At 34.0% G+C, this 14,416-nt stretch overlaps 1 protein-coding gene across 1 annotated transcript; it reads right to left on the bottom strand.

Moving 5' to 3' along the window:
- Positions 4,097 to 14,072, bottom strand: LOC109331493 (mediator of RNA polymerase II transcription subunit 15a-like). Its single transcript, XM_019566031.1, has 12 exons — positions 13,911 to 14,072; positions 12,672 to 12,795; positions 11,923 to 12,034; positions 11,698 to 11,818; positions 10,089 to 11,357; positions 9,885 to 9,955; positions 9,149 to 9,223; positions 7,407 to 8,753; positions 6,913 to 7,242; positions 5,230 to 5,430; positions 5,043 to 5,131; positions 4,097 to 4,420 (listed from the first exon to the last, which is right to left on the bottom strand). Exons 2-12 carry the CDS (start codon positions 12,779 to 12,781, stop codon positions 4,219 to 4,221), a joined length of 3,927 nt encoding a protein of 1,308 aa, XP_019421576.1. The 5' UTR covers positions 12,782 to 12,795; positions 13,911 to 14,072; the 3' UTR covers positions 4,097 to 4,218.

The following is a 14,416-nucleotide window of genomic DNA, read 5'->3' as shown; positions in this document are numbered from 1 at the left end:
CTATTTCTTTTATATGTGATTAATGATCTAGAAAATTGTGTTTAATCATATGTATTGGTTGTTTTATGTGTGATTAACCTACTAATGATACTATATTCATATGATTAACCATAAATTTATACATTAATAAAAGAGATTATTATACATTAGTACATGTAAATAATGAATGATGTATTGACAATATAGAAAATTTTACACTCACTATGCATAATTATTAAAAAAACTGAATAAATTTAGTGTGAAAGGATAACTTTCATGTTTTTTGTCCCTTGAATTTAAATTTGTTGGTGAGAGATGGGTTTTTTGGTTCTTCCACCAGAGAGATTTGATTGTTAGTTGTGTGGCTCATGCGGATGGGTAACTTTGGCCCCTGCCTGTCTGTTTTAGTAATGAGATTGTCTCTTTTGCTTTTTTGTATATATGTTCATGTCCTTTATAGCTTTGATAGAGGTAAAGAACATTTGCATAAGATTAGTTGATTTATGGGGAGAGAATGATTGAAGTAGAGGCTCAATTGTGTAGAAACTTTGAAGAGCAAGCAAGCAAGTAGGCTTTACTATGTTTAGTGTACAAAAGAAAAGTTAAAGAAAAAAAGTTGAGGAAATAAAAGTTTCAAAGAGAAAAATGAATAGAAAACGTGATGATTTTTTAGTTGTTTGATACGGTAGAAAATGAAATTAAATGGAAGAGAAAAAAATATAATTATTATCAATAATAATTGGCATACATGCATTTGTTTTTTATTTTAGGAAATTAGCTGCATTATATACATATTTAACACAATATGAATTTTGTTAAATGAATAAAGAATTAACAACAAGAAAATACATCACTAATATTCTCTACTTGTTTTCCTCCTAGTATTAAAGAGAAAACATAAAAACATGTGTCTCACTATTTCTTTCTTTTATTTCCTCTATTGAATGTAAACCAAACTATAGAAAACTTTTTCCTTTCCCTCATTTTCATTCCTTCACTCTTCACCCCTAACCAAACATATGTAATGCTTCGTTTATCCATTATATTGTACTGTCTTATGTTATGATTGACACTTAGCATTTAACATAGTATATTTAATATTTAATAGTAATTAACAGTTGATACTACCTTTGCATTCATGTCTTTAAATCCTTGTGCCTTTCATTCAATTAGCAAATGATTGTGTTTCTTCTTTTAAATGTAAGAGCGTTGGGCAATATCATTGTTGAGTCCCACAACATGTAAAGCATGGGATGGATGATCCTTCATCAATGCTCCATGATATATTTATACGATTCAGTTTGAATAAACTAATAATTTTAACTCAATAATGCAAGATGAATGCTATGAACATGTCTTGGTCTCCTAGATGAATAGACTGGACTCCCGTAACAGTTAAAGGATCCCTCATTGATTCATATCCAGAGCAAAAACTTTATTTCTTGCTTAAAGGAGTTTACACATTTATTCCTCTCAACAAATGATTCGAAGAATATTAAATATATATTATCCTAATTTGTATGCAAAAAAATCAATTCTATATTGACAAATTCATATAGTAATTTCTTTGCAATTCATGTGATATTTATAATTTATTAGCACCCTATAGTTTTTTGTTGTTTAACATGGTACTTAAAACACTTACTATCTACATGAAAACTCATAATACCGAACTCTAGCTTCAAAAGACCTGTCATATTTACTGTACTCGTACCACTAATACCAGGAATAATTGACCCCATGATGTAAATGAGTTAGACGCTAAAACAATGAGTATTGAATATGCAATAAAAACCTCACTACAAAAACAGAATATTATAGCTGTGTGAACTACTTTAGTTATGGAATTTACCGATTTATGATGTGGCCAGTCAAATAGATCCATTCAGTGGTCAGTTCCTAATTCTAACTAAAGTTAAAACTATTCTGAACACGTACTTTAGTAACTTTTTCGGACATTATTAAATTTGTAATTTCACCTTTATAACTACTGAAATTACTATATATGATTAAACGGTAAAAGCAATATGATCTCTTAAGACATTCTCAATTTAAGACACTAAATAACAATGAAGATTCGAGTCTTAGAATAAGATAATTTTTAAGACTAGCAATATGAGCTCGTGACACCCATTTCATTTGCTTACATGGCAGATTCTGAAGAGTCTTAGCACTTGGATCTAAAGTATGAAGTTGAGGAGAAATGTGAATATTACAATTTAGTTATAAAGGTTTGATATGCAACATATTTAGGGTTTAGGTATACCTCAAGTAACACTAAGAAAATACTTGTATCGAGATTGGATCCAATTAAGCCTATTCTGAAGGACTTCATCATACCCCTCTTTTATAGCAAATATTATGTCCTAAGATATGTATTATTTTATCTACTTTTTTATTTTTATTGGTCAAAAAATATAAACTTAATTATATTTAATTTATTTTTTACTTTTTTGACCAATAAAAACATGTAGTACATGAAACAATACAAACTTTGTGAGAGAAAATGTGGTTCCTTTGTATCCCACACCTTATTTTGGACTTCATTTGTAACTAATAAAAATGATATCCTTTGCATGTGTTTGGAGCTACCTTACGATTCTGAACAAGCCCTTCGACAACAACCCACTTACCATGTACACAGAAACATGGGTTTTCTACTTAATACGTAATAGGCTATTAAGCAGTGTTATGAGAACAAGACCGAATCGGACAGTCCGACCAGTCTGACTGTTAATTGGACTCGGAAACATCTTTAGTTTGCAGTCTTAATCAAATAAGAGTTAGACTACTTTGAACCGGAGGAATCTAGTCTGACTGTGCAGTTTAACCGGATTAACCCGGGAAGTAAACCAGACGATACACTTAAAAATAAGAAAAAATAGAACACTGCTATAATATTTTGTTTTACTACAATCCAAAAAATGATGAAGAAATATTATTTCAATATAATTATACATAATTATTAGAGAAAAGTTTACAAAACACCCTTAAACTTTATGGGTTTTGCAAGTAGACACCATTAACTATTTTTTCTTCCTAATTACTCATTAAACTTTAATTAATAGTAAAATTAATCTCTAAATACATATAACTTTAAACTACTACTAATGAAATTGGAATACCTTTGATTATATAAACACCCCACCCCACTAAAGTACCAAAATTATAAGAAAATATACACTACTTATAAAACAGGGATGTAACACGCACAAAAATGAGTCTACAGTCTATTTGTACCAAAATATTTCATCCCCATATCCTATCCTTTAATCCAAATCCAAGACTTTCCTCCCACTTTGCAACAGTGGTGTACTATTAGTAGTTTCTGCTTGTTACAAGAGTACTAATTATTAATGCAGTGGTTGGTTATAGAAAAAAGATATGAAGAGGAGAGATACTAACATAATTTTCAAAATTTAGTTTTAGAAAACAAATGGTTATTTTAAATTATATGAACATAAGAAACCAATTTCACCAATAGTTGAAGTTTAAAAAGTAATTACGAAAAAAAATAGTTTACAGTATCTATTTACAAAAGGCATAAAGTTTAAGAGGGTTTTGTCTATACATTTATAAATAAAAATTATTTATTATGTACGGAATCACCCGGTGAGAAGACAGTTTAACCATTTAAACTTATTAAACCTAATATGAAACCTCTTCCAGTTTGACTCGGATTTCACAACATTACTATTAAGCATTACATAACTCTACTAAAACAAGCTAAGCATGATTATAACCTTGATAAATACAAAACTTCATGGTCTGTTACTTCATAACTATGGTTTAAATACAACCACAGTTATAAAAAACAGACCTTACCAGCTAGTGTCTCTAACTGGTATAACAATTATATCATACAAACAATTAAACCAATCAAAATTGGAAAATGCCAGTCAAACCATATCATACCGCACTGGTCAAAACTGGTCTGTATATGAACAAATTTAATATTTTCAAAATGATACAATAAGAATTCAAACCTTAAACTTAGATAGTTGTTTCTAATAGTTAGTCATTGAACAATTTTAATAATTAAGTTATATATTCCAAATAATAATATTTATACCCATAAATGTATCATATTTACTACAATATATAAATAATTTAACCGGTATACGTTTTAATTAATGAACCACTATTGTGACCTATATGATAACAAGTGCCATACTAATAACTGTTCACATTCATAAACAAAAAGGTCTGCATTGAGCCACAAGTATCATTATGCAAAGATCAATCAAAGCAATCCTCCCATGTTCCATACTTGGAGCTGAAGGTTCCTCCACCACTCTGTTGTGCATGCTCAGAAATAGCTCTGCGAGCACAAACATCCCAAGTCTTAGCTATCTCCCCAAGGGACATAGGCTGTGATAAAGAACGCAATGATATGCTAAGCCTTAACTCTGCCTTCACTGAAAGATCTTCACTCTCCTTGCTGTCAGAATAGAATGACATAACCACTTACCATTATAAACAGCAGATTTAACAGCAAATATACAGATAAACTACAGAGTGAAAAGTGTATCATGCATCGTGTAGAGATCATCTATCTCTGTTTCGAAGCATTCCATCCATTATTTCAATATCTATACACATGCTTAACATCAATGTTAAAGTAAGAATAATTAAGTCATTTAACAGCTGAATAGATGATTGGCCTGGTACGTCAATAAAAGCATATTGATAGACTCGGTTTGATACGAGATTTAAGTGGGAGTGAAAAATTCATGGATGAGTCCTGAGTCTAATCATATTAAAAAATTTATCCATGAATTTTTACCTGCAGTTTTAACCTCATACCATCAGCCATAAATGCTTTACTCAGTCTGATATAAATATAATCATGCAAATATTTCACACGTTAATTTCAAGTAACTCCAATTGGAGTAATAGTTGCTACATAAGTTTGAAAATATATGAAATTAGGTTTTCTCCTATCTGTTGATAAAAGTAAGCAATTCACCTATATACAAATGATGGTTTGGGGGAGAGTGTATAATTTATGTTCAAAACAATCATAACACAAGTAAGAGATGCCAAAATGCTCATTATCTCACCTGGATTCAACTGGACATTTGTCTAGGAGTATGGGAGAGCAATTAGGATAATTTACAGGAACAAGCAAACGTAGGGGTCGAATTGGTGACTGCATGGCAATAAAACACGTGTAAGGCTAACAAGATAAAAAGAAAAAAAATGTTAACAGTTGTTGCAAATTTGCAATTGGAAGATCTGGGATCCCACCATCTGCACTGAAGCATACTGGGATTTCAAGGTTGGACTGAGAGCCACAGCTCTGAAAGAACATTTGACAATGGTCCCTTCTGCTCCTTCAGCAGCAGCAGCTGCTGCAGTTGGATCAACATCTTCATCACTTATCTCTACTAGTGTATCAATAAGTTGGTTATTAATCTCCCTTATTTCTTCCAAAAGGGCGTGATTAGCCTGCCAAATAGTCATATAAGTTCCTTATCAGAAGTCAAAGACCAACACTGAAGATATATTAAACACTAATGCTAGAAAAATTGCAAAAAAATATCCAGTGCTTTGCTAGCAATAATAACTATGTAAGTGTTTTAAAACCTAGTATCAAATGAACCATCATGCCCTAATGAAATATATTTTAATAGGTGCCAGGTCGTGTACAACTCTCAATCATCATATCATAAATGCAATCGTATGTTCACATCAACAACTTAAAGACCTAAAAATTATGTCCATTAACGGAGAGTTACTCACACCAACCATAGGTTTTACGACTTTAATCTCATACCACTCATGATCATTATTAATGGAGACGATAAAGACGGCTCTCAAACATGAGACAAGTTATTAATCAACATAATTAAATATAAACTACATAATGCATCAGGCTAACCAATAAACAATTGTTTTATATAGTTATAAATTATTACTATATTTGTTTATCCCGATTGGTAATTATTTCCTGATTTGCCACTATCCTACTAATTACTATATTATAAGTTACATTTGATAAGGGCTCTATCTTTTGGGAGACAGTCTAAGTAACACCTATTGAGGAAACGGTGACAAAAACCTTTCTAAGATGGTTTTATCATGTGAGGCGAAGACCAACATAAGCACTAAGAGATAGAAAACTCTGGCTTAGTTTATTAGAAAAAATACCTTACTCTAAATGGATTTATTGAAAATTTGGTTTTTGATAGTGCCCAACGACGTCAACATCATTTGACCGATGGAGTCAATCCCAGAAAATGGTTTGTTATTTAATAAAAGAAGAAACCAAGTGGGTTGTTATTAAATCTTTGAAAGGCTGTTTAACAGAATCAAACTGGTCCAATTACAACGGACAATGATTCTAATTCAGTAATTGTTTCTCAAATCATTGACAAAACAACCATCGAACACAGTAGTAAATACAAATTCTTTTTTTCCGTTTCTTATATGTTTGAGATACTGATGGATGCAAATATCTCATGCTTCACTAAAATATAAGTTTACATCAATACAATATCCCACCCCATGCCCTTGGTTGTGCTACACTGCAACTGTTAGCTGTGCATGAGGTTCAGCCATCAAAATATGTATTTGGTTAAATAATGAATAGCTTGAAAAATCATTAGCACACTTTGAAATGTAACATCTAAACGAGTAGTAGTTTTGTGTCCACTGTCTCTGAATGAGGACATGAAATTGCACTTTTTTACACTCTTATAGTAAGATAAAGCACTTGAACTTTTAATTAGGCAATTTAGCATATCAAATAAAAAGGGTGCAGAGGTAATGTAGATAACATATTAATGCATCAATGAATCTAAAATCCATTTGTTTGACCCCATTTGTAAATCACAAATTCACAATGTCCAGCCAACAACAAAAAACATAGGCAGTAAAGGATTATACATCATAAAATAAAATGTAACGATTAAAATCATAATTTAGTACCTCAGTCTTTGGCCTTTTGACAGTGGATGTTGCAGTTGACTCTAGCTCAGAAGTCTCCATGATACTGTCATTCACGCTACCAGGAGATGATATAACATTCAAGGGCATGGCACTGATGTAGCGCTTCATCCTCTTATTTCCACTGGTACCATCCTGAGTAATGAAATTTCTAGCCTGACGGCGACAATTAGTCATGGAAACCAAATCCTCACCAACAGCAGCTCTGGATCCAGTACCAGGAGCTGATCCTGCTATACGATCATTCATGCTGACAACTGAACCAATACCACTGACAGCAGCACTTAATGTTTTATGTGACATTGATTTCACCTGGAATCATGAATTAGTCATAAATTTGTCAAATATAACTACAAACATAAAATAGTAGAGTAAATAAGGAAAGTTGTCTCTGTAACTTATTTGTTATATCCATTAAAGAACTTGTAGGTAGAACAAATGATCAGGGTAGCATAAGATGAACTTGCTTGACTAACCACTCTAATTAGGCGTTCAATAGGTTGCTCTGTAACAGTTGACTTCCCAGAAGTTGCTGCTAAAGCATTATCTGGACCACTGAACTCAGCCAGTAATGGAGAGGCTGATATCCCAGGAGTGCCAATGGCAAGGGATTGAGCTGCTACTGCTCCCACTGTTTGTTGATGTACAATATTAGCAGCATTTGATATTGACGAAAAACCAGGAAGGGGCTTATCAGAATCTCCTGGCATAGGAGATGGAACCAAAGGAGGTGAAGGAGTGGGCCCCACAAAAGGTGAGTTGGAAGATTGCATAGTTGTTGCAACTTTTTTTGAATTCGGGAGATGATTTTGTTGGTCAACCTGGGGAGATGAGTGCTGCAGAATCTGAGGAGATGCCGCTTGAAGGAGTTGGGGTGAAGAAACAGGATATGTACCCCCTGGTTTCAACGGTTGATGGGGATAAGCAGAGTGTTGACCAGAAGTAAGTTGTTGCTGAAAGATTCCTGGCTTAACGCCCATTCCTTTTTGTGCTTTTATATCATTGATATCATTCATTTGGTGAAGCTGGGGAATTTGATGTGTCTGTAACTGTGCAGACAGTTGTTGCTTTCCTGGCTGGTGTAGTTGCTGCTGCTGTTGCTGCTGCTGTAGGATCTGCTGCCTCTGCAACAATTGTCTCTGCTGATGCTGTTTGAATTGTTGACTCTGCAGTATCTGCTGTTCTTGCTGATGTTTCAGCTGCTGGTGTTGAAGCATAGTTGAACTTGACTGAAGCGTATTCAGGTTTGGTTGGATCCCATGTACTCCACCTTGCGACGACAAAGAATTGATGTTGGGCTGTTGAGGAGTACCAATAGGGTTTTGTTGAAGGGAGCTCACTGGAACCCTCTGCAGGGAATTCATAGAATTTCCTTGTCCAGAATCAAAATTGGTACCAGGTTGTATTAAATTCATATTCTGCTGCGCTGTCGATACACCAGACATAGAGTTGTGCTGCAAGCTTGGCATATTATTCTGCTGTATAGTTGCTACAGAACCTTGTAAATTTGTTGGCTGCATCTGAGAGTCTATTTGAGTTTCATGAGACTGTACTTGACTAATTTGGGATTGTGGCTGTGACATGGAGTGCATATGAGCTGGGGGAAGCTGTCCTGGCTGTAGTGAAGACATACCTTTCTTAGGCTTATTTGCATTTATGAGATTTATAATTTGCTTCTCATATGATCCAATTTTTTCCTTGAAATTAGGTGAAATGTTATTCTTGGGAACCTTTAGGAATGCTATTATATGCTCCAACATCGTTCTAAATGCCCTCGCCCTGTCAAGCTGCTCTGACTTTGATTGTTGGGGAAGAGACTCATGCTGATAGAGATAAGATGTAGAATTAAATACAGTAACAGCTGAGAAATCAATAAAATATAAGTATTTAATACCATTCATTAACTAATATTTAAGAAGTAGTTAATACCCTCCTAATTATGCATAAAATGAAGTACCAAAAACTGATTTTCAAGATATTAATTGTTTCTTGCCATTCAATACTTTATATTTTAATTCCTGTGTCGCCCATAAATTATAAGCAAACACAAGCAATAAAGTGCTTTTTTTCAGAGTGGGTGAAGGTTTGATAGTATTTAATATTTACTGATTATCACAGGCTGGAAAATCCATTGCTTATAAAAATAATCGCAACGGAAAAATGCTAATTTAGCAATATCAGCTGTTAAAATTGGGAAGTCAAAAAATTGTAAACATACCTGCTGAAGTTTAGTAGCAATTCTCTGGTACATTTCAGTCAACTCTGGCAAGTAGCTTTCTTTCATGGTTTGTATCTGTAAACAAAATTCATCAGAATCAAATACTCAAAGCATTAGCAACCTTGAGAATGAGACCTCTCAAGCAAAAGCACTTCTGTATCATTATTGCATTAATACTTATGGACAGGATAACAAAAACTTATTTTCTTTTTCTTTTTCATAGTAGATTGTGAGTTTTACTTGCTTAAATTGAGAGGATGTGTAAACCAGGTATTTATGTGTATCCATGACCATGACTACAACTACTGATTAGGGAACAAAGCCAGTTAAAGATCACCAAACAGTAACACCAGCTTACATTGAAGCAATACTATTCATATATATATATATATATATATATATATATAATATATATATATATATAACATCAGATTGATGATTACAAAGGATCTTTTTTTAATTGCAGCACCTAATACTATTTTCTTTCCTATGTTATGCTAGGTATGGGTATTTTCATTTGAACATTGCACAGAATGGATAAAAGGTTTCATGCCAATGTGTATTAAGAAAAATATTTCATGATTCTTCCTCCAAGAGTTCATGTTGCTACTATCAAGTAAAATCCTAACATCAAAAGCATCATATAACTTTTTTTTATTTTTCTTTGTGGTTTGCTTGACTAGTTTCTGTTGTCCTAGCAAACTATAGAGAAGAAAGTGAAAAAATGGCATCGTACCTTTTGGTACACTTCTTCCTGCCAATCAGCTCCACTTGATTGTGAAGTCTGTGCTGTAGAATCCACAGAAGCTACAACAGAAATGATATGACACACACGATCATACAAGACTCAGAAAATGCACAAGTAATTGACATTTGTTGAAAGAGCCATTAACTGAAAGTTTTATGACGAAAAGAGAAATGCAAAGATGCATTTACATACTTGTTGATGTTTCTGGCAGTGCTCTTTGAGATTGATACAACTGTTTTTGTTTATCAAGAGCGTTCTGCTGTTGAATCATGGACCCTGATGATTGATGTCTTTGCTGCATATCGTGTTGCAAGGAATTTGACTGTTGCTGCTGCAAACCATATTGCTGTTGCAACTGTGCAGGCTGAGTGTTCATCTGTGGCATCAATTGCTGTGGTGCACTCTGTGTCTGTGACAGCTGCGCTTGAGGTGGCAACAAATTAGTTGTGTGCTGCTGTGATTGTTGTGTAATGGGGACCTTCATGTGTGCAGACTGATGGGTTGTTTGCATGCCTGGGTTGCCAGATTCAGGTCCAAGCAACTGTTGCTGCTGTAACCCAGGGGCATTATTTCCAAACTGCTGCTGATGCATATTTGCTAGATTGTTTTGCTGATTCATTAACTGTTGTTGCTGCTGCCGCTGTTGCAAGTTTGTAAAATTATTCTGCTGTGAAAGTAGCCTCTGTGATTGCTGTATATCCCCAACATTGTTCTGTGCCCCAAGCATCTGAGCATGCTGCATATTTGTTGCATTTGTCTGTGACCCCATAAGCTGTTGCTGTTGCTGCTGCTGTTGTGTAGGCAACATCTGCTGTTGATTCATTGATGTTTGTTGCTGATGACCAGAAGAAGTCTGTTGCTGCTGGTGCCTCATAACTTGGGGATGTTGATGAAGCATCGACTGTGTTGACTGTTGAACATTATTAGCCTGCTGGTTCTGCTGAAGGCTTGATAGAGAAGATGCCTGCATCATGGAAGGTTGCAGAACAGATGATGTTTGCATAACTGATTGTTGAGAAGATTGCAACTGGTTTGGTTGTAGAAGGTTCTGCTGTTGTTGTTGCTGCATCTGAGATTGCATATGTAGCTTATGCTTGAAAAGCTGCTGTTGGAAAAGATACTGCTGTGGATTCTCTGACTGCTGCGGTTGTTGTTGGGTAAGAACCTGCTGCCTTCCTGGCATTTGTCTCTGAGAACCAGGAAACATATTCTGCATGTTGGAATTCTGGCCAATAGTGCCCCCCACTGAATTCTGACCAGGTGTACTCTGTACGTTGGAATTCTGGCCCATGTTTTGGCTGGGAGTCTGGGCTAGACTAGATACAGGTGGAAGGTTAGCTTGAGGTGCAATGTTATTTTGAATGTTTTGAGACAGAATCTGTTGACGCGGCTGGGGCTGGTTAGGCAAAGAAACTGGTTGTTGCTGTCCAGGATTATGAACTTGAGGCTGCATAACAAGTCCTGTGAAATACATTGGTCGCCTGAGTGAGATGGTGAAAAAAAGGACATGGACCGCAATATAACATGCTTTACATTTGGATTTCAACATATGGAAAAGTTCAATGAAAAAATGCAAAATAATTAAAAAAAGAAAAGAAATAAAAGAAGGCAAAGACAAGGATAGTATAAATGGCCTATGTAGTAAACTAAATGATTCATTAATGATAGTTCAATTTCAAGCAGTCGGAAAATGAACAAACAAATGCTATCACTAAAAATGTATTTTAATGCAACCATGGGATTTGCCACTTTAGTACCTCATCAGAATACTATCACCAAACAAATGCTATTAAATGCTAACCTTGATCAGGAGTTAAATTGCTAGGGCCAACTTGATTTGATGGCATATTGTTTCCCATGGTATTCTGAGATTTCGTCTCCATTGTAAGCATCTTCAAAGATATTTTCCGTAGGTAATCTTGCTGAAAAGAGACACACCAGTGCCACATTAAACAACCAAACTTCCATATAGTGTAGGTAACCATAAATGAAAATGGAGGCTCTTCAATCCTCATAATGAACGTACCTGGCTTGTTGCAGCAGTAAAAATCTTCTCTTCAAACCTTTGAGCAATCTTTCGAAGTTCAAGTAATCCCTCTGGACCAGAAACAGGAAGATGTTTTTTTAATGTGTCCATTCTGAAAAATGAAAAAACAATAGTTCCATTATTAGATAATGCACATGATCGAGAAGTTCAGAACAAAGGAGAACCGTTACAAGACATGGTTAACTGTAAAAAGTCCTCAAAATATCTCTACCTGTGACAATACCCAGTAAATACAAGAAATAGTGTTACAGCATATTGAAGCCAAATACACAATCCCCAATGTTAAAAATGTACTCCAAATTGTTTACGAATATTGTAGAATGCAACACCAAATGATTGGCAAACTTCAAAATTGTATATGATAATGTTTTAAGTTCAACACCCAATTATGGTCATTTCAAGCACTTGAATACAATATTAAAAATTCAATATTGATTCAAATAAATAACATTCATTGGGCAAAAGAGAATGAATAAATTTAATATTATTCTTTGCATATCAAATAGAATTTTGAGCACAAGTTGTATTAATTTATATGATTCAGGCAGTTATACAGAATGGTGCTGTTGCTGTTGTTGTAGTTGCTTCTATGACAAACAGAAAGAATCCTTTTGGAAATGCTGTTAATTTATGGATTAATTAAGACTTACTAATTTTCTTTCATATGCAACAATGGCCAAAAACTATTCAAATAGATTGGCTGAGACAATATTAAAACTGAATCTCACATTTTGTTGACAACTCTATGGCGTGAATCAGGAATAAGTTGAGCTCTCCAATCACTTGTATCCATAGCGGGTTCTGTGCTTTGATTCGGTATCCAATTATTGGAGTCCATCAAATTCAACTTAACTGAAACACCCAAAAACGAATATTCTCATCAAATCATATTCTAAAAGGAATGCAGTAAATTATCAAAATTTAAAATGTGATGAACATTAAAATTTAATGATCTTTATTCCTAGAATAAGTTATTGTAGTTACAAAATGTACTATTGATGCCTGGTGTCTGATACATGTTAGTCAGAGAAGAGAAAGATGAACGGAGCACTTAAGGCGCTGAGGGGTTTAAAATTAAATCCACTGGGGCAACAGCTGCCAATAAGCACACACCACACTAAAGAAAAGGAATTAACATCACACAAGAGATTGATACAACGTCTCACTATTTTGCATTCATTTTCAATATGAAATAATTAAGAGGATGAGCTTTCCGCAACAGTATGGTTGTTGTTTAGTGACCATGAATGAGGCCATGGGTTCAAATCCTTGAAATAGTCTCTCCGCTTGTAGGACTGCATATATGAACTAATTATTCAAACATAAATGTTTAATATACAAAACCGTAAGGTACTTTATGATAATAGTCCCAAAGGCCAAAAGCTAGTTATTCATTTAAATCCTGTGAGAGACTTATTGTTAGCCAAGAAGCGCAGACTCTTCCGACCACCTTGTCTCAATGATTTTGACAACACATCATTCAGTTACAGTTCACAAAAACAATATTTCATTTCTTATAGCAAAAAATCTCTGAAGAAAAAATAGCTGATTTCTCTTCATGTTGTACTATAATCACAGTCATTCTCAAAGTATCTATATTGTGTCTGTTTTTATTCATGTCAAAAATGAAATCAAAAGATCCTTGTCTTTTCCTCTATTGAGAGGTTGTTGATTACCTTTACCAATTCCTGAAACCCTAGATTCCCCCTAGGGTTCCTTTTCTGTTACATACAACATGAGTTTTACAATTTCAGCTTTAATTTGAAAAGAAAAAAAGCAAAAGCTTCACACGTCAGAAGTTACAATTAACGTTAACAAAGCCAGAATTTTACATTCTGATTATTCGAAAGACTGCTTTTCCGATCAAAGTGAATAATAATTAGCGAAAAATTAAAGTGAACAATAATTAATTCAACCAATGCATCAAAGAAATAAACAATGGAAAGAGTGAAAACAATAGATGTTACCGTCGTGATAGACGATGAGAACGAAGCTGGCGAATGTTGACGGCAGAGGAAGTATGCAACGGTGGATCGCGGTGGCGGATGAGAGAGGGTTTGATGAATCGCTTTGATTGTGTAGCTGAATTCCAAAACACTGAGCAGTTCCTTTTATGTAATATTCTGAGAATTATCATGTTATATATTCTTCATAATTATCTTTATTTTATTACCAAAAGATTATATCACAATTTTTTTGATTGGTGAACGTTATAGATATATTATTTTATTATTTTATCACTGGGTGATAAATTTTTTATCATAATCGTATTCTCACCATTGGAAATTTATTAATTAATATTTATTATAAGAATTTAATATATAAAAACTCTCCATAATTGACTTTTGTATTAGACTATCTGGGAATATTTATATAAATAATGTATTGGTCTAGTGATGTAAGACTTTTTAGATCTTGGGATCACTAAAAAGTAAAGAGTTCGATTCTTGGAAGCGACGTTTATTAAAAATGA

This window comes from Lupinus angustifolius, chromosome LG17 (assembly GCF_001865875.1).
Source record: "Lupinus angustifolius cultivar Tanjil chromosome LG17, LupAngTanjil_v1.0, whole genome shotgun sequence".
Lineage (NCBI taxonomy): Eukaryota > Viridiplantae > Streptophyta > Magnoliopsida > Fabales > Fabaceae > Lupinus > Lupinus angustifolius.
This window is presented reverse-complemented; position numbering and strand designations above follow the sequence as displayed.

Coding starts and splice junctions, on each gene's coding strand:
- LOC109331493 (XM_019566031.1), bottom strand. CDS start 12,781: ATGGACTCCAATAATTGGATACCGAATCAAAGCACAGAACCCGCTATG. Junction 9,224..9,884: donor AGGAAGAAGTGTACCAAAAG/GTACGATGCCAT, acceptor TTTTGTTTACAG/ATACAAACCATGAAAGAAAG. Junction 5,431..6,912: donor TCAAAAGGCCAAAGACTGAG/GTACTAAATTAT, acceptor ACTATTTGGCAG/GCTAATCACGCCCTTTTGGA.